Raw genomic sequence first — 20,183 nt, 5'->3', positions numbered from 1 at the left:
CACCCGTGAGCCCCTCATCACCACATCCACCATTAGCTTGATCTCTTTCCAGTCACTTACTTGCTATGCATGCTTTGTGGGGATCCAAAGATTTATTTAACCCAACAGTCAAAGCTGGTCATTGAAAATAATAGCACAGAAATAAAGTGTGGAGGAGAAGGTGAGCAGGGCAGGCTGCAGTGGCCTGGCCAGAACCCCGGTCTTCCTCTTGGCCTGTTTGCCTCCACCCTCCCCGAGCCCTGCTGCTTTCTGGGGACACGGGCTGTATTCTCCACTGTTGCTCTGCCCGAGCCCTCTGCAGACTTTATGAAAGGCGTTTTCACTTGGCTTGAACAGGCGCTGTGTCTGTGTGTGGTGTGTGAGGGAGAAGATGAATCACCAGAGTTGGGTCAAGCGTTTTAGGTGTTGTGTTTGTCCCGTACAAGTTCATAAACACTTCCTAGCTGGAGGGTGGGGCGGGCTCCGGCCTCAGCCCCCCAGGCCGGCCATGCGTTTTCCATACGAGGACCTCAGAGAGAGCCTGGTTCTGCCCCTGACAACATGTGCCCAGTCCAAAGGAGAGTCTGAGGCTTTTTATTTCTGTTTGTGGTCCAGGCAGAGGCGTATGCTGTGAGGGCTCTATTCAGTGGAATAGCATCGCCTTTATACGCATTTGCTCGGCGAGAAGGGCAGGCACTGGAAGCGGCAGTTGTGAAACATTAAAGATTTTTCTGGCAGAGGGAAAGGGATTTTTTCCCTCCCTCCCTGCTGAGAAAAAAACAGTTCTAACGAGAAGTTACTTTGTAGTTGAACTCCCATTCAAATACTCCCAGCCCCAGAGCTGTGGCTGGCTACAGCTCGAGCCCGGTGAGGGGCACCTCCTCTGCTCCGCCTCAAAGCCAGTGCCCATGAGCTTGCAGAAGAGAGTCTTTCCCCGGAGGGAGACGGGTAAGTGGGGGCTCCATCGTGTGGGAGGCTGTAGGGAAGAGCAAGCTGATGGGGGGCTCCATTGTGGAGGGGACTGTGGGGGAAGTGGGCTGGTGGGGTGGGAGTGGTGGTGCTGGTCCTTCTGATATCTTCCTGCAGGGGTGGGAGAGCAGTGTGTGCCACCATGATGACTCGTGTGTGTGTGTGTGTGTGTGTGTGTGTGTGTGTGTGTGTGTGTGTGTGTGTACACATGTGCTGCCCCCTCTGTGAGTCCTAGCAGAGGCCACTGGGCTGTCATGGGGTGAAGGAGCCACACCCCGCTTCCTGACATACTCCTCTATGGAGGTGCTGATAAGGCTGGAGTGGGGGGCGGATGGCAGACCCTGGTAGCTGGTCTGGTTTTGGCGCAAGCAGAAGGGAGCAGATTCCAGAACTGGGTGGGGCCTGGGCTGCCCAAGCCGTCCCCCAGCCCTCCTGCAGGTACAACCCATTAGATGAGCCTGCTTCCCTGGACAGCCTGACTCTTCCGCTCAGGAAACACAAGCAGGCATCAGGGTGAAGGACTTTAACCCTTCTGCCCAACTTCTTAAGTCAGCGGCGCGGGATTGCAGTCTGTTTTAACTTTGGCATGAGAGAATCAACACATGGTTTTCTTTAAAAGGCGCACAAGGCAAATCAGAGGCCTCCTCTGCTCTCCCTGCTCTGGGACGATGCTGGGAGAGACCGTGGGGCTATGTGGCCAGGTTCCACGCCAGGCTCCTCTGAGCTTGGGAATGGCCACCCACCGCAGGGATGGAGAGCAGGGATGGAGGGCTGGGGCTGTGGGGCTGGCCACCAGGCCTGAAATGTGGGTTCTGTCAGGCGCTGGACACTCCATCTTGGACAAGGAGTTTGAGTTTGCCATGGCTCAGTTTCCTTCTCAATGAAACAGCTGTGGTGCATTCCTTCCTGGAAGGACAGGAGAGGCGATAAAGGAGAGACACAGCCTGGGCAGGCAGAAGGTGCTGGGCTCACTCGAGGTGGCCGCTGTCCTGAGCCTAAGCTCAGCCCCCCGCACGAGGGCCAGGCCTGGCGCCCTGGAAGACGGCTTACCTGGGCCTCCCGGGCAGGCTGGGCGTGGGCTAGGGCTGGGGACCCAGAGGGGTTCCAGTGAGCTGTACAGGTCACTTCCCGCCCCTGGTGGTGGCCTTTGGGGAGATATCCCTGGCAACAGAGGAAGCAGAGCCTGTGAGAAGTTAACGCTGCCTCCCTGCCCACAAGTCTAGGCCGCTGTGCATTAAATGCATGGACTCCTGTCCTGTTAAACTCTCCCAAGCTCTGTGACCTTGGGAGATCCTTTCCCCCACTGGGACTGGGTGTCCCCACCAGCAGGGCAAACAGAGGACAAGAGGTGGCCTCTGGGTTTTCTGTAGTACAAAGTACAGATGATAGCGTGTGACCATGGAGAGTGGCTGTGGTTCCCCAGCTGTGGTCAGATGACCAAGGGCCTCGGTTCCTTCTGCCAGGAGTTCCCTGGGGACCCTTGTGATCCCCAGGGAAGGCATTTGCCGCAGCCCTTCACCCCAGCGCTTCTCCCAGGGAAAGCCAGCCGCATGAGGCTCCCCACGTCTGTGAGGGTCCAGAGCTGCAGTGCAGTCTGCAACAAGCGTGGCTCTCGCTGGATTCCTTGTATTCCCCCTTCCCCAACCCCTTCCCATTTTCTAGTTGTTTTTCAATAAGCAGTGAACTCACTTTCCCATACACTTGGAATCCATTTCCAATGAATTACTTGTTTGGAGCCTGCTGCGCTCCAGGCCCTGTTCTGGGCTCGGGGGAACCGATGGGATGTATTAAATAAACAACTGCACACACACAAGGAGAGCATCAGAGGGGCAAGAATTATGGCAGGCGGGGAAGCCTAGTCTGCGGGGAGGGTGGGCCTCCCAGCGGAGGCTCTGTAGCTGTGCGAGTCAGGTCAGGGGAGGGATGGGGGGGCAATCTGAGGTAAAGGCGGGGGCAGGGACATGGGCAGGGTGGGGAGAGACCATGCTTTCAGTGTTCTTCCACTGCTCTGGTAGCATCTCTAAATACTAGTGTTTAGAGCTCCTTGCAGATGGGCAGGCTCTGGCCACCCTGCCCCATGCCTGTCTGCTGTCCATCTGGCCTGCCTCTCGTGCATCTCTTTATGCCAGGACCTCCTGCTCTGGGGAGCTTGCAGCGCTGGGTCAGGGCTGCCATTGACAAGGACGGCCTTGCTCTGCTGGCCACATGACACATCGTGCATTCTCCCCGATGGCGAGTGAGAGAGAGGCCCCTGTGGGCCACTGAGAGCCGGTTTCTTCATGTGTGACCCTCACGTCCACATGTTGTTTCCCCATGTCTAACATTTCACCGCGGGCAGGGGCAGGGTGACTGGCGGGCCTACAGGCCCTGCAGGGACCAGTGGAGAGCTGTGCGTGGCTTGTGCTAGGGTTTCCCATAGTGTTGAGTCTTAGCTTGCTTTCAACTTTGTTTTTCTCCAAAGCATGCTTATAAAGACTTCCAGATTTACAAGTCTGAAGTCACTGGGCATGTACTCATGCCTCCATCTCCAGCCCTCTGACTATCCAATCATCTGTGTATTGTGTTTTCCATGAGTTGTGGCATCACTATGCTTGCGCATGTGTGCCACTAACTCAAGTTCGGACAATATGTGCTGTTCTTTAGGGTAAGATTTAAATGCAGCAAAATGTACTCATCTTAAATGTTCCATTCAGGCATCTTCAAGAAAAGTACAGACCCAGGCCGGGAGTTTGGCCTAGTGGTTAAAGTGCTTGCCTAGCATGCACGAAGACCCGGGTTCGATTCCTTGGTACTACATACATAAAAAAAAGCTAGAAATGGTGCTGTGCCTCAAGTGGCAGAGTGCTAGCCTTGAGAAAAAAGCCTAAGGACAGCATTCAGGCTCTGAGTTCAAGCCCCAGGACTGGCAAAAAACAAAGTATGTAAGCCCCATGTAATACAGGTGCAAATGTATATTTCCCAGAATATATGCCTATGTAATGATCTATGTCCTTCTAGGACATATATGATGCCTGTGTGAGTGTATATGCTTGTGTCAGTACAGACACGTGTACACTGCGTAGACCTGTGTAAGTACATATGTCCTTCTGAGAAAAGTGCATGCCCCTGTGAGCGTACAGGCCTCTGCAGGGCGCTGTTCTACCGGGCTGTGGAACAGTGCCCCTACCCAGGAAGCTCTCTTCTGCCCTTCTAGTTGTCTCATTTTTATCAATATTGTTTATACAAATATCACATCATATATATATATATATAGCATATGTCAATAATATTAAGAGAGACAGGGCTGTGATCTTGGGCAGAGATGTAAATGTTTACGTATTGAGTCAGTCCTGTCATGACAATAACAAGTATGGAAAAGAAAGCAGGGATTTCTTCAAATGTAAAAATGCTGCTTTCTGATTCGGGCAGGGGCAGCGTTCCTCAGATAGCTGTGTGGGCTGGAGCCAGAAGGGGAAGCCGCCGCCTGGTACCACAGTGTACCAGATGCCGGTCCCCAGACTCCACTCCTGCCTCATCTGAGGACCCGGGGTGAAGGGGACCCTGCTTCTCTGCTCCTCTGTACCTCTGCTCTCCTTTAAGAATCAGTGGGGAACTCGACTACCTCCTCCCACCCCCACTGTGTCAAGGGCAAGCCCCCCAAATGGCAGTGGTTCCTGCCAAGCACTGGGGCATGTCTCCCTGGGCATGTCTCCCTGGGGCATGTCTGTCTCCCTGGGCATGTCTCCCTGGGCATGTCTCCCTGGGGCATGTCTGTCTCCCTGGGCATGTCTCCCTGGGCATGTCTCCCTGGGGCATGTCTGTCTCCCTGGGCATGTCTCCCTGGGGCATGTCTCTCTGGAGCATGTCTCCCTGGGGTGTTCAGGGAGGCACAGAGGGCAGGCTGAGCAGGACAGGCAGGGTGCAGAGGACGAAGCTTGCTGATGAGGTGCTTGTGAGCTTGTTGTGAGCTAAGCTTGGGCTCATATCATCCTTGGGAGAGGGGTACGGCTACTTGGGGTCCTCTTCTCCTTCCTGGGGCCCCGTCCCCCATCCCTCACAAGGAAAATAGAGCGATGCTGGCAGCACCTCTGACCCTGTGAGAAAGTGTTCCATCTGAACCACACCAGCCGCGTGGCTGTGGTGGCGGCAGTGGTGATGACCTGCATGGGTTCCGCCGGGTTCTGCGTTTTCCTTCACCCTGTGCCCAGCCAGTCTGCTTGTCCAGCCCCAGAAGCAGGCGCTTCCCTTGACACTCTCAGGGTTCTGCATTGGTGCTATTCAACGCCTGAGTCTAATCACATAAATCAGGCAAAGGAAGTATCTATAAGAGCTCTTTATAAACTCAGACATACAGGCCGGGAGTGTGGCCTAGTGGTTAAAGTGCTTGTCTAGCATGCATGAAGACTCGGGTTCGATTCCTCGGTACCACATACATAGAAAAAAGCCGGAAGTGGTGCTGAGGCTCAAGTGGTGGAGCTCTAGCCTTGAGAAAGTCCAAGGACAGTGCTCAGGCCCTGAGCTCAAGCGGAGGACTGGCAAAAAAATAAAATAAAATAAACTCAGACATACAAATGAGAATAGTCATTTATTTATTTATTTGGTTATGCCTTGGTTCACGTAGGAAATGTTTATGGGCCAGGCAGGCTGTAGGGCTGGGAGCCCCACTCTGCATGGGCAGATGAGGTGTGCCCACACAGAGGGCAGGCAGGATCAGGGTTTAGACATAGGTGGCAGAGAGGAAAGAGCTGGCACGGGAGGGAGGCGGGGAGCCTCCACAGGCCTGGGGTACAGAGCCCCACCTCCAGGCTCCTGCCACACAAGCCCAGTTGCATGTGGTCTGTGGAATTTCAAGCGATGCTGGGATGTGGGGGGCAGGCAGCAGCTCCCACTTCAGAAATTCCTGCTCTGCCCCCTGGCCTGCCACTGAGGCCAGCTGTATCTCCACAGCGGCCTCGGCCGCCTCCAGAGGAATTTCATGGCTTCCCACAGGCTGTACCTCCGCCCTCATTAAAACCCTGAAACAGGAAGGCGGGCGGCAGAGGTGCCCAAGCGAGGCCTCGGGCTGAGCCAGGCGGATCGAGTGCCTGAGCAGACCTGACCCCAGAGGTTCCAGCCTGGTAGGCCTTAGGACAGATGTGACGGTGCTTTGTGGAGGCAGATGGGTTCGATGTCGCCCTGACCACCCTGAGATTAGACCCAGGGTGGGGGCCGTGGATCACATGGCATGGCAGAGAGCCAGGGACGAGGGCGAGTCACACCCCTCTCCACTGTGCTTTCACTCTGTGTGTCAATCAGGTCACTGTTCTCACGGGTGAACATGCCGCAGAATTGCCTGGACGGTGGCTGGGGCCTGAGTTTTTGTGTGTATTGTTCTCTAACAGTTGCTGTTGCTGCCCCTGGCTTATGGATGGGGCACAAGGAGATCTGATTCCTTCATAGCTATGTGACCTTGGGAAACTTGCTTGAATAACTCAAGGTCATAAAGCATATAGGAAGTAGATGCTCAGTGAGCTCTGGGGTAGTGACTGTCTCAACCTGTAACACTGGTGTGTCTTCTGGATCACTGGCAGGATTTTGAGGGATGATGATGTTCTGTTTGTTTTGTGGCTCTGGGAATTAAAGCCTGTGCCTGACACATATTAGATAACCACTGCTGCTCCACTTGAACCATATCCCAGTCCCTTTCTGTTCGTTTTGAGACAGTCTGGCTAAGTTGCCAAGCTGGCCTTGAACTCATGATCCTACTTCATTCTCCCAAATGCCAGGATGGCCGGTGTGAGCCACCACGACAGAAATGGATGTTTTGGGGACACTCCTAAACGTACCTTTGGGCTTCTTTGGCCACTGTGTGTTGCCCAGAGAAGGTGGGCAGGCCTGGGCTGGACCGGGGGCCGCTCTGCGGCCTCCTGGTGTTCCCTGTGGCCCAGCAGATGGCAGATTTGTTCTGCGGCTGAGCCTCCCAGCCCTGGCAGCCCCTTCTTGGACCAGGCCTTGCACACGGAGAAGTCAGATGGCCCCAGTTGGGAGTCAGCTGGCGAATCTGTGCAGGCTGGACGCACTGAGAAGTCACCAGTCCAGAGCAGGTGGGGAGGCAGCACCTGCAGTGCCCTGTCGTCAGAGCGGGGCCTCAGGCTGGCGCTGCACAAGGAAGGAGCATCCATCGCTGTTCCTCTACTGGTCGAGTCCTGGCGCAGAATCCTGGGTGGCGTGGTGCTACTGGGCAGTTGGAGAGAGAAGGTGACAAATGGGCGTCTAGAGGCTGTGTCGAAGGACATTGAAGGGCACCAGGTGAGCGCAAGCCACATTGCATGGTGGGGTGCAGGAGGAGGCAGCTGGGGAGGTCAGGTGGAAAGTGTGGCTCTGCAGGGCTGGATTCTGGTGTAGTGGACAGTGTGGCTGTGCAGGGCTGGAGGCTGGATTCTGGTGTAGTGGACAGTGGCTTCCTGCAGGGCTGGAGGCTGGATTCTGGTGTAGTGGACAGTGGTGTTCTGCAGGGCTGGAGGCTGGTTTCTGGTGTAGTGGACAGTGGTGTTCTGCAGGGCTGGAGGCTGGTTTCTGGTGTAGTGGACAGTGGTGTTCTGCAGGGCTGGAGGCTGGTTTCTGGTGTAGTGGACAGTGGTGTTCTGCAGGGCTGGAGGCTGGATTCTGGTGTAGTGGACAGTGTGGCTGTGCAGGGCTGGAGGCTGGTTTCTGGTGTAGTGGACAGTGTGGCTGTGCAGGGCTGGAGGCTGGTTTCTGGTGTAGTGGACAGTGTGGCTGTGCAGGGCTGGAGGCTGGTTTCTGGTGTAGTGGACAGTGGCTTCCTGCAGGGCTGGAGGCTGGTTTCTGGTGTAGTGGACAGTGTGGCTGTGCAGGGCTGGAGGCTGGTTTCTGGTGTAGTGGACAGTGGTTTCCTGCAGGGCTGGAGGCTGGATTCTGGTGTAGTGGACAGTGTGGCTGTGCAGGGCTGGAGGCTGGTTTCTGGTGTAGTGGACAGTGGTGCTCTGCAGGGCTGGAGGCTGGTTTCTGGTGTAGTGGACAGTGGTGTTCTGCAGGGCTGGAGGCTGGTTTCTGGTGTAGTGGACAGTGGTGCTCTGCAGGGCTGGAGGCTGGTTTCTGGTGTAGTGGACAGTGTGGCTGTGCAGGGCTGGAGGCTGGTTCTAGGTGGAGTGAACAGCAGGAATCTGCAGGGCTGGAGGCTGGTTGTTGGGATTTGGGATGCGGAGGATGAGGAGGGAGGGAGGCATCGTGGCTATAGACACACAAGGTCACTGAAGTTTGTGGTCCTGCTGCCCAGCTATTCCCTCCTCTCCAGGTGGGCTCAGTGATTGGGCAGCAGTTTAGACCCTGAGTAGCAAGACCCCCTCAGCCTGGCAGTATCCCTCTCACTTACACTTGGTCCTGGGACAAAGTCCTGCAAGAATTAATACAAGATAATGGACACAGGTGAACCAGTGGCTTTAGAACTCCAAGAGTTAAGGCACGTCTACATCAGCTTGTAAACTTGACCAGGTTGCTGTGTGTCTGCCAGAAGCAGGAGGGCAGCTTGGAGCCCCCAGGGGAGCTTGGAGCCCCCAGGTGATGGTGCTAGGTGCCCTGTGCCTGATCAGGTTCCCGGGAGGAGGCTCAGGCGTAGGCTGGTGGGCTTGGCACACATGGAGGTGGATGGGTGGCTGCAGCTCACAGGGCTCCACTCAGTGGCCTGACTGTGTGACTTGGGCTTTCAGTGCCCTCTTCTGTGTGTCTTGGTGCCAGCCCCGTGGAAACCTGTGTCAGCCTAATCACGAAGGCAGCTTGGGGAAGCTGGGCCTGGGGAAGCCCGCTTCAGCCCTTTGGAGTTGCTCTTTCCTTCCTGACCTTTTCTGTACTCACAAGGAGCATTATGCGAGAGGAGGACCCGCCTTGCCTGGTGCATGTGAGGGCCAGCTGTGGAAGTGGCTGCTCCCTCCCTCCAGATTCTTGCTCCTAAAACTTGTCAACATATATTGGCCACTCCTGCAAATGGCCCACAGGTCATTCCTGGCCCTCCCAGGCTCTCCCTGGTACTCCTTGACCCTCCCTGGCTCTCCCTAGTACACCCTGCCTCTCCCAGGCCCTCCTGGCTCTTCCTGGCTCTCCTTGGCCCTTCCTGGCTCCTCCTGGCCCTCCCTGACTGTCCCTGGCTCCTCCTGGCTCTCCCTGGCTCTCCCTGGTCCTCTCTGGCTCTCCCTGGCCCTCCCTGGCTCTCCCTGGCCCTCCCTGGCTCTCCCTGGCCCTCCCTGGCTCTCCCTGACTGTCCCTGGCTCCTCCTGGCCCTCCCTATCCCTCCCTGGCCCTCCCTGGCTCCTCCTGGCCCTCCCTGGCCCTCCCTGGCCATCCCTAGTCCTCTCTGGCTCTCCCTGGCCCTCCCTGGCCCTCCCTGGCTCTCCCTGGCTCTCCCTGGCCCTCCCTGGCCCTCCCTGGCCCTCTCTGGCCCTTCCTGGCCCTCCCTGGTCCTCCCTGGTCCTCCCTGGTCCTCCCTGGCCCTCCCTGGCTCTACTTGGCTCTCCCTGGCCCTCCCTGGTCCTCCCTGGCCCTCCCTGGCTCTCCTTGGTCCTCCCTGGCCCTCCCTGGCTCTCCTTGGCCCTCCCTGCCCCTCCCTGGCTCTCCCCAGTCTTCCCTGGCTCTCCCTGGCTCTCCCCGGTCCTCCATGGCCCTCCCCGGTCCTCCCTGGCCCTCCCTGGCCCTCCCCGGCTCTCCCTGGCTCTCCCTGGCTCTCCCTGGCCCTCCCTGGCTCTCCCTGGCCCTCCCTGGTCTTGCCTATCTCTCTCTGGCCCTTCTCAGCCCTCCCCTCTGTGCACTGTACAGTCTGGGTTTTCATACGCTGTGGTCCTCACTCTCTCCACTGTGCCCACTCTCTCCCGTGATTCTGATTCTGATTCTTCTGTCAGCACCTTGGATTTCTGCCTGTAGGGTGAAGGTTTGGAAAACAGAAGCTCTGGGACTCTGTGTCTGTGAGCCTGGGAGAGGAGGGGGTGTTAACTATTGGGTTAACAGAGCCCCACTTGGCCTGCAATGGGGAAAGCAAGGCTGAACCTTTACAATGCAATGTGTCTGCCTGCCCAGGGCCGGGTTTCAGGGCCATGTCTGTCCAGCTCCATGTGTCAGCAAGTCACACTGCTTCTTCCCATTTCCTCTTCCCTCCAGAGACTCATGGTGTGGCTGCTAAGTCCAACTTGGGTGCCAGCTGCCAACCCAGGGCCAAAGACAAGGAAAGGAAGAAGGGCGTCTTCAGTTCCTCTCTGAGGATGGAGCCCCACGGCTGCTCTGGAAAGAGCCGCAAATCGATGAAGTTCCGGGCCATCTCCCGCTCCCTGATCCTCTGCAACGGGAGGACCAGCGAGGACAGCTCCAGTCCTGAGGAGAAGTTCCCGGACCCCCTGGAGGCCATGCTGGGCAGGGCCCCCGAGGGGCCTCCGCCCTCCCCCAACCGGGCGCTCCTGCACTCAGCCACGCCACTGGAGGACACGGCGGAGGCTGGGCTCAGCAGCCTCCCTGACCTCACGCTGGCCGCAGAGGCCGCTCACCTCCGCGAGGCTGGAGGCAATGGAGGCAGGCCCTGCAGGCGGATGTTCTTCACGAAGGTAGGTAGGCCCCAGCGCAGGCGCTGGAAGAGTCTCAGCTGCGTCTGCTGCCAACCCCCCTTCACGCCATCCTGCAAACTTCAGGAAGCCAGAGTTTTCATTCTGAACCAAAGCAAAGAGAAATTGAAGCCAGGGGAAACTGTAACACCCAGGTGGCAGCAAGTCAGGCTGGGGCGATGCCTGCTGGAGAGCCAGTGCAGGGTTCTCGTGGTCAGAGGAGGCACGGTGGCAGGTTGTTCTGCAGACTTAGGGAACAGACTCAGGGAGCAGAGGGTGGGCGTGGGGAGGCAGGGGGAGGGGGGACAGGCAAGGCCACACGGTGAAGGTGAGCGTGTAATGTGTGAGTGAGTAATGCAATGTAACATGGCATGAGGGAGGACGGGGAGGGCACGGAGCTGGTCAAAGCCTCACCTCCCCCCAGCTCTGTGACTGCTGCACGTGGCTCCCAGCGCATCGACCCCCCCACCCAGGAGGAGGGTAGTGACCATTGTATCCTCATGCTGGGGTCTCAGTGTGGGCTGGGATCGCAGGGGTACAGACTAGAGTCTCACTTTCCCACTTACGAGTCTGTGCCATCCTGGGTGGCGAACACTACTGCTCTGTGCATCCGCTTTCTTAAGTATGGAACGGAGCCTGGTTGTCATGGCCTGTGACTCACATGGGTTTCGTGCGGGTAAAGGGTGGCACTGATGTTAGAAAACCCGCCGGTGTCTCATGGTAGGCTGAATGGTGAGAGCCATTTGTCTGCACACAGTGATGGCTGAGTCCCGTCGTGGAGGCACAGTCGGCATGCCAGGCCAGTGTGGCAGCCGTCGGTGCTCATTGGCTAGCAGTGAGCTCTCACCAGTCCTGGGCCTTGAACTCAGGACCTGGGCCCTGTCCCTGAGCTCGTTTGCTCCAGGCTAGCACTCTACCACGTGAGCCACAGCTCCCCTCCTGTCTTTTTGAAGTTAATAATGAAGAGTCTTGGCCTTTCCTGCCCAGGCTGGCTTTGAACTGTAATCCTCAGATCTCAGCTTCCTGAGTCGTTGGGACAACAGGCGTGAGCCACTGACCCTGACTCCGGATGGAGTTTAAGAAGCCTCTGGCCATGCACCAGGGTTCTGGGGAGAGTAGCGTCTATAGGCAGAAGAGAGGGTGGCCTGCACATATGGGTCAAGTCTGAGCCAAGAACACAACGGGATGGCAAGGAGAGCAGTCCCGGCTGGGACCTGAGGTTGTGTGTCCATCTGGAAGATTCCTCTGAAGTCTGAGGGGCCCAGGCTTGGCTGTCTGTGTAGGCTCCCCATCAGCGTGCTGGGTCACGCAGACTGAGGGAGGCAGCCGCTCCTGCTTCTCTGGAGGTGCTTGGGAGGGTGGCATAGCTGCCACAGCTTCCTGCTCCAGGGACACTCTGGTCCCTGTCCCAGCCTGCCTGCCCAGCCCTGCCTCCCCTCCCGCCTCCCCCCCCCACTCCCAGCACCAGGCATGACTCAGTTGGCCGAGACAGCCTCCAGGAATGCCATGGCGACAGGGATTTCAAAACAGCATCTGGACGGGGCCTGGCAAGGCCAGCCTCTGCTCTAGAAACGCCCATGGGAGAATCCACGAACAGGAAGTTGCATAAACAGTGAAGCTGAAATGAAAAGGCCTCGTCAGAGGGGTGGGGGAGCCCACCAGGCCCAGGGCCAGCTCTCTGGCATCTGAGGCTGTGCCAGAAGGTGTGCAGAGTCCAAGGCTGGCATCTGAGCCCACTGGCACTCAAGCTACCCACGGACGCTTTCTGGTACCTGGGATGGACTCTCAGAGAAGAATGCTAAGAGCCACTTCACTGGGTGCAAACGCAATCAGACCTAGAACCTTGAAAAGAGGGAAAAACAAGCTCAGACCCGGTGTCCTTTGTCAAAGGAAGAGTATATTAAATGAAGAGGAGAGTCTGTAGTGGTGAGGAGGGGCTCAGGTGATGAGGAGGAGGGGCTCAGGTGGTGAGGAGGAGGCTCAAGTGGTGAGGAGGAGGAGCTCAGGTGGTGAGGAGGAGGCTCAGGTGGTGAGGAGGAGGGGCTCAGGTGGTGAGGAGGAGGAGCTCAGGTGATGAGGAGGAGGGGCTCAGGTGGTGAGGAGGAGAGGCTCAGGTGATGAGGAGGAGGAGCTCAGGTGATGAGGAGGAGGGGCTCAGGTGGTGAGGAGGAGGGGCTCAGGTGATGAGGAGGAGGGGCTCAGGTGATGAGGAGGAGGAGCTCAGGTGGTGAGGAGGAGGGGCTCAGGTGGTGAGGAGGAGGGGCTCAGGTGGTGAGGAGGGGGCTCAGGTGGTGAGGAGGAGGAGCTCAGGTGGTGAGGAGGAGGGGCTCAGGTGATGAGGAGGAGGGGCTCAGGTGGTGAGGAGGAGGGGCTCAGGTGGTAAGGAGGAGGGGCTCAGGTGGTGAGGAGGAGGGGCTCAGGTGGTGAGGAGGAGGGGCTCAGGTGATGAGGAGGAGGAGCTCAGGTGGTGAGGAGGAGGGGCTCAGGTGATGAGGAGGAGGGGCTCAGGTGATGAGGAGGAGGGGCTCAGGTGGTGAGGAGGGGGCTCAGGTGGTGAGGAGGAGGGGCTCAGGTGGTGAGGAGGAGGAGCTCAGGTGGTGAGGAGGAGGGGCTCAGGTGGTGAGGAGGAGGGGCTCAGGTGGTGAGGAGGAGGGGCTCAGGTGGTGAGGAGGAGGGGCTCAGGTGGTGAGGAGGAGGAGCTCAGGTGGTGAGGAGGAGGGGCTCAGGTGATGAGGAGGAGGGGCTCAGGTGATGAGGAGGAGGGGCTCAGGTGGTGAGGAGGGGGCTCAGGTGGTGAGGAGGAGGGGCTCAGGTGGTGAGGAGGAGGAGCTCAGGTGGTGAGGAGGAGGGGCTCAGGTGGTGAGGAGGAGGGGCTCAGGTGGTGAGGAGGAGGGGCTCAGGTGGTGATGAGGAGGGGCTCAGGTGGTGAGGAGGAGGAGCTCAGGTGGTGAGGAGGAGGGGCTCAGGTGATGAGGAGGAGGGGCTCAGGTGATGAGGAGGAGGGGCTCAGGTGGTGAGGAGGGGGCTCAGGTGGTGAGGAGGAGGGGCTCAGGTGGTGAGGAGGAGGAGCTCAGGTGGTGAGGAGGAGGGGCTCAGGTGGTGAGGAGGAGGGGCTCAGGTGGTGAGGAGGAGGGGCTCAGGTGGTGAGGAGGAGGGGCTCAGGTGGTGAGGAGGAGGAGCTCAGGTGGTGAGGAGGAGGAGCTCAGGTGGTGAGGAGGAGGGGCTCAGGTGATGAGGAGGAGGGGCTCAGGTGATGAGGAGGAGGGGCTCAGGTGGTGAGGATGAGGGGCTCAGGTGTTGAGGAGGGGCTCAGGTGATGAGGAGGGGCTCAGGTGATGACGAGGGGCTCAGGTGGTGAGGAGGTGGCTCAGGTGATGAGGAGGGGGCTCAGGTGGTGAGGAGGAGGGTCAGGTGATGAGGAGGGGCTCAGGTGAGGAGGAGGGGCTCAGGTGGTGAGGAGGAGGGGCTCAGGTGGTGAGGAGGAGGGGCTCAGGTGGTGAGGAGGGGCTCAGGTGGTGAGGAGGAGGCTCAGGTGATGAGGAGGGGCTCAAGTGGTGAGGAGGAGGGGCTCAGGTGGTGAGGAGGAGGGGCTCAGGTGATGACGAGGGGCTCAGGTGGTGAGGAGGTGGCTCAGGTGATGAGGAGGGGGCTCAGGTGGTGAGGAGGAGGGTCAGGTGATGAGGAGGGGCTCAGGTGAGGAGGAGGGGCTCAGGTGAGGAGGAGAGGCTCAGGTGGTGAGGAGGGGCTCAGGTGATGAGGAGGGGCTCAGGTGATGAGGAGGAGGCTCAGGATGGTGAGGAGGAGAGGCTCAGGTAATGAGGAGGGGCTCAGGTGGTGAGGAAGAGGCTCAGGATGGTGAGGAGGAGGGGCTCAGGTGGTAAGGAGGGGCTCAGGTGGTGAGGAGGGGCTCAGGTGATGACGAGGGGCTCAGGTGGTGAGGAGGAGGGGCTCAGGTGGTGAGGAGGTGGCTCAGGTGATGAGGAGGGGGCTCAGGTGGTGAGCAGGAAGCTCAGGTGTTGAGGAGGGGCTCAGGTGAGGAGGAGGGGCTCAGGTGATGATGAGGGGCTCAGGTGGTGAGGAGGAGGGGCTCAGGTGGTGAGGAGGAGGGGCTCAGGTGATGAGGAGGGGCTCAGGTGGTGAGGAGGGGCTCAGGTGGTGAGGAGGAGGGGCTCAGGTGGTGAGGAGGGGCTCAGGTGATGAGGACGGGCTCAGGTGATGAGGACGAGGCTCAGGATGGTGAGGAGGAGGGGCTCAGGTAATGAGGAGGGGCTCAGGTGGTGAGGAAGAGGCTCAGGATAGTGAGGAGGAGGGGCTCAGGTGGTAAGGAGGGGCTCAGGTGGTGAGGAGGTTCTCAGGTGGTGAGGAGGGGCTCAGGTGGTGAGGAGGTGCTCAGGTGATAAGTTCTAGTCAGCTATTCGCATCTTTGCAATTGCTGTGCATGGAATGAGATCCAGGTGCTGAGCAGCTGAGGTCCTTTGTGTCACCACTGGTCGGCAGCTCAACTTCCGGCATTGCGCCCCAGCTCCCCTGACAAGTTGGAAATCGAATCCCTTGGCTGCAGGCTTCTTCCTGCCACAGAGGAGCAGTTGTGGGTCCTGACCAGGCTGGGGGTGGGGCAGTGGCTCCAGGGCTCCCCAGAGCTGCCTTGTCCTTGCGGGCAGGCTGGCAGGAGGGAGGCCAGCGAGGCCTCAGTGGGAAGCATGGAGAGGCCCCAGATATGCCAGGGTCCCGGGACCCCGACATTCGTGTGACTTCCAGTCAGTGCTGCAGGCATTTGGGGTCTCTTCGCAGGAGCTGCTCTTAGTCCTTGGTATTCTGAGTCTGTTCGAGCAAGAGAGTGAGGTGGGAAGCAATAAAGGAGAAGACAAAGCGTCTACCTTTCCATCTGCTGTCTGAGCTGTCCCTCCGAGGGTGTAGGCCAGCCTGGCTTCTCCCTTGATCACATGACCACCGCCACCACCTCCCGATGCTGCGCCTCCATCCGAAATCCCATCCCCACTCTTTATGCAGCCAAACCTTCATCCCCCTGGTTCAAGGCTCACTGCACCAGTCAGCTCTCCACACCCAGTGGGAAGCAGGATAATTAACTCAAAGGAGAAAAGGCTTGGTTTGGTTACACAACACTGATTAACTACGGAGAGATTTGGGGGAGCACGGAACTCAGGCCATGCTGTGTATCACATGTAAGCCCAGCACGCGCCTCCGTTGCTTGGGCTCCTTCGCTGGTAACGGGATGGCAATGCCTTGCAGGACTCTTCTGCAGCCTCCTCCAGAGAAAAGCCTGGGAAAGCGGAAGCGCTGAGTGGTAACTGGCTGTTCCCTGCAGTCTTCCACCACAGAACACGCAGCAACTCCACCAGTAAGTGCACCCAGAACGTGGCCAGAGCCAGAGCCAGGGCCGGGCTGCGTGTGGACCTGAGGGTCGAGGCTGAGGGGTAAACACTGGTCCACCTATGTTACACCAAGATGGTGCGGCCCACCTCTCCAAGAGCATTCGTCACGGCTGCCACCCCTTGACCAGCTGGCCTCTGGCCTCCCCAAGGTGGCTGCCTGGATTCCCTCCCAGCCCCGCAGATCTCACTCTCCCCAGGCCTCTTCTGGTCTCTGGGATGCAAGTTCTAGAGCCCCTGTCCTTCTGAGGGCTTGGACATGGCACCCTCCAGTGGCGAAGGCCAGAAGTGCAGAAGACACAGATCTGAAGCGCCTGCTAGGAAAAGCAGGATGGCAAAGTCTCATGGTCTTATTTACGCCTCAGAAGGACAAGGTGTAGTTGGCATGCTACTGCAATCAGTCTCACTTGTTTTATCTTAAGTTTTCCGTGTGGGGCAGCCTTGTACTTCAGCTGGGAAGTGCTGACGGAAACAGGGCACCCTTGAAGGTTTCTCTAGCTGTGTGGATAGCTGGAAGACAGGAAGGCAGAGGAGGCTCTAAATGGTGTTTTCTGAGATGACCTGGGGGCCGAGGATTGTCCCCATGAGCGTGGCGGCTGGGAGGCATCTGCAGAGGCAGGGCCTGGCCTGTCCTTCTGCCCGCTCTGAATCTTGAGATTGCAGACTCCGCCCTTGGATGTCCCCCTCTCGATCCAGGTGTTAATCTGCCCTGCTCAGGAGAAGCTGATTTCCCCATGACGAAGAAGCCTGCAGCAGTCACACACCAGCAGTCCCGCACGCTCTGCAGCAGCAGGAAGTCCCTCTCTCAACAGCTGGACTGTCTGGCATCACAGACGATGGTAAGGACAGAAGACGGGAGTCTGGGAAGGTTGGAGGGGCCCAGCATTAACAGGGACTCTAGAAATGGGGCCTGTGGTTTTCCACAATCTACAGTGGTGCTTGATTAGCAGGCACAATAAAAAATAGATGTAAAGATCTCACTGTCCGCTGTTGCCCCTCGTGCTGGGGTTGGCCAGGACCTGCTGTAGGGGCTCCTCTTTCCCAGCAGGACCTGAGGACGTGGGCCTGGCACTGGGTCGTCACCAGCGAGCAGCCATCTGAGTGCATTAAAGCCCTGGTTCCTCCTCACAGGGAGCTTCGAGACCCACGCGGTCACTGAGCACGGCGCAGCTGGGGCAGCCGTGGGGGCCCCAGGCTTCTGTCATCTCTAACATTGTGCTGATGAAGGGCCAGGCGAAGGTAAGCCAGGACCAGCACCTCCAGAAAGCTGGGGATTCAGCCCCACCCCGACGAGCTCTGAGTTCAGGGCGGGCGTGGAGTGTAGCAGGGCAGCACAGGGGCATCTTGTCTGTCCCAACAGTGCCACTGCCTGAGTCTCGGCGCTTGTTTCCTTCCTGGAATCACATCTCTTGCTACCGTTCTTCCCTGACACCCAAACCCGCCCAGGCTGTGGGATGCTGTATCGGCCCAGGCCGCAGGACCACGCAGCGCTGCCCAGGCTGCATGCCGCCGCCCCTCCTGTCCCCAGTGTGTCCAGGACCAGGGCAGGCCCTCAGGAAATACCGAACCCAGGACAGGCCTGGCACCCTCCCACCCAGCCTCTCTCCTTCCCCAGGGCCTAGGCTTCAGCATCGTCGGGGGAGAGGACAGCATTTACGGCCCCATTGGGATTTACGTCAAAACCATCTTTGCAGGGGGAGCTGCGGCGGCAGACGGAAGGCTACAAGAAGGTAGAGAAATCAAAGGGAGAATCCAGATCTGTGAGGCCACACATGGTCCTGGTGTCTGTAGGCAGGAGCGGGGCGGGGGGAGGCCTCTCCCCTGAGCTGTCATCACTGGTCCACAGGGCCTTTGCCAGCCTGAACAGCCGCTCCCCTCTCCTTTCTGGTGCCTCCCATTCCATGCTCCCTCCACTGCTAGGGTTCTCTGATGCCCTCTGTCCTTCCCTGCCCTGCCATCCTTCACCCTTGGCCATGGGAACCAAGTCCCAGGCTTTCAGCAGATGAGAGGGGAACCCATTCTTGGAGACACTGAAGAGCTGAAGGCTCCGGGAATACAGAGAAGACTCCAGCAGACCTGTCTGCTGGGCCACCCCTCCCCAGCCCTTTCCTTTCAGCTCTCAGTATCTCTGACTAGAAGCCTCAAGTCATCCTGGGAAACTGAGGCACTGGCCTTGTGTTCCTGGGATCAGGGCCCCACCTTCAAGCCCACCCCAGCTTTACATTAGACTGTCGGGTGATAGGCTTGCTGCAAAGATGCCTCTGGATGTCAGTGGGACAGTAAAGTTCAGGGCAGGTAGCCAGGAATCAGAGGAAAGCTGAGAAGTGGCTTGCCCAGTGGATGTATAAAGATGGCATACTTTGCCAATTGGTCCTTTAAAGAAAAAGTTTGCCAACCCCACCACGATGCAGCTGTGAGCTACGCTGGGACAGGTTTGCATGTGGGCAGCCCTGGCAGACGCTGGTCCCATGCCCAGCCTGTTTTTATACTGCACGTGGAGAAGGACAGGCCTCACACTTCTACGTGGTCCAAGCTTCCAAATGAGTCTCTTTTTATTGGTGAACTTTCCTGGACACAGCCAGGCTCCTTCGTTTACTTGTTGTTTGCAGCTATGTTTGTGTTTTGCCACCGGTGCTGGGGCAGTGTCACGGCCAGCCTGGCTCCATGGGCAGGCTGTTACGTTGTGTGGCCGGGAGAGCCCGGGGAGGATTTTGTTAGCTCAGGGGTGGCATCAGGGACGGGAGACTAGAAATGGAGGGCTGGAGGGCTGGAGGGCTGGTGAGCAAGGGGGGCTGCCCCGCTCTCACAGGACTTGCTCTTCCGGGCTGCCAGGACAGGGGCAGAACAAGCGACAGAGCCCTGAGCAGAGACAAGGAAGGTCAGGGGCAAGCTGGAGACCTGTGTTCTTTGTCCTGTAGAGGGAGAGGGCGGCCGGGAAGGAAGAAGGGACTTCTGCAGAGGGGAGGCCATGGCTTGGTGCTGACACCAGAGGGTGCAGTTCACCAGGCCAACAGTCCCCGGGCAGCGCTGGCCAGGAAGGGATGGAGATGCAGGGGAGGGGAGCAGTTCCGCAGGGCAGGGTCCTCTTCGGGCGGGCCGGGCAGGAGGGGAGAAGGGAAGGGCATCCACCGTTGGTACGGGACCCTGTGTGCAGCCAGGGGGCAGAGCGCCGTGGTGTCCCGTGTTCTTGCCTGGACGCAGGTCTGCCCAGTGAGGCCTCGTTGTGTTTTCCATGGTCCCTTTCTCTATGAGGGCACTCATAGAAATGGGATTTCAGCCCACCAAGGAGATGCTGTGCTGGCAGAGAGTCTGCTTCTACCTCAAGCTGACTCTGGAGTGCTCTATTCCTTCTTGGATTCTTGCAGGGTTACATCCTGGCAGCAGGAATTCATTGTTCTAAGTCAAAGCTATGCATGATTTATTTTGATTTTTCTTCCAAAAAGTTGATTATATAAAATGTACTGGGCAAAACCTAGACCAGGCAATTTTTTACCAGATCTGGTGAGCCTCCTGGGGTAGATGTTTTCCTAATCTAAATAGTCCATCCATGGCGTGACCAGGAAAGGACCTTCTGAAATCTCTCTGTCTGGCCTTTTCTCTGTACGTGTGGCTATGTAAAGCCAGGCAGGCAGGGATTGAAACCCCAGCCAGAATGTGGAATGGCGACGCTAGTCTTAGTTGTGATTTTTTTCACTCTCTCAACAACAGGTGATGAGATTTTGGAACTCAATGGTGAGTCAATGGCTGGACTCACACACCAGGATGCCCTGTGGAAGTTCAAGGTGACTATTCCTACCCCCCTCAGCTACACTTTGGGGGTGCCGGCCACGACCCCAAATCCTTAGCATAGCCTCTTCACAAAAACCCACAGATTAAGTGCACAGGCCCTTTGCCCAGAGCTCTAGTTATTCCAGTGAGGACTGTCTGGAATATACGTTTATATATGTAACATATTGTAGAGTTACATGGTGTATCATATGTAGCACACATGCCCGCATGTACTGCACAGTATAGATTGCGTGTAATATGTGCAAGCCTGCACAAGAATGGCAGGCACTTGGGGCCGGGAGTTTGGCCTAGTGGTTAAAGTGCTTGCCTAGCATGCATGAAGACTCGGGTTCGATTCCTCGGTACCACATACATAGAAAAAAGCCGGAAGTGGTGCTGAGGCTCAAGTGGTAGAGCTCTAGCCTTGAGAAAGTCCAAGGACAGTGCTCAGGCCCTGAGCCCAAGCCCAGGACTGGCAAAAAAAAAAAAAAAAAAAAAGAATGGCAGGCACTGTGTATGA

The 20,183-nt window shown here is 57.9% G+C and overlaps 1 protein-coding gene across 1 annotated transcript in view; it reads left to right on the top strand.

Annotated features, from left to right (window-relative positions):
• The first annotated feature begins 540 nt into the window (after positions 1 to 540).
• Positions 541 to 20,183, top strand: part of Il16 (interleukin 16) — a 31,150-nt gene continuing 11,507 nt past the window's right edge. Inside the window, exons 1-7 of the mRNA XM_090321618.1 lie at positions 541 to 927; positions 10,072 to 10,508; positions 15,756 to 15,864; positions 16,592 to 16,734; positions 17,027 to 17,134; positions 17,511 to 17,625; positions 19,604 to 19,677. Of these exons, the coding sequence (XP_090177744.1) occupies positions 888 to 927; positions 10,072 to 10,508; positions 15,756 to 15,864; positions 16,592 to 16,734; positions 17,027 to 17,134; positions 17,511 to 17,625; positions 19,604 to 19,677 (1,026 nt within the window). The 5' untranslated portion in view covers positions 541 to 887. The remainder of the gene's footprint in view (positions 928 to 10,071; positions 10,509 to 15,755; positions 15,865 to 16,591; positions 16,735 to 17,026; positions 17,135 to 17,510; positions 17,626 to 19,603; positions 19,678 to 20,183) is intronic.

The sequence above is a fragment of the Megascapheus bottae genome, chromosome 30 (genome assembly GCF_031878675.1).
Source record: "Megascapheus bottae isolate mThoBot1 chromosome 30, mThoBot2.hap1, whole genome shotgun sequence".
In the NCBI taxonomy this organism is placed as follows: domain Eukaryota; kingdom Metazoa; phylum Chordata; class Mammalia; order Rodentia; family Geomyidae; genus Megascapheus; species Megascapheus bottae.
This window is presented reverse-complemented; position numbering and strand designations above follow the sequence as displayed.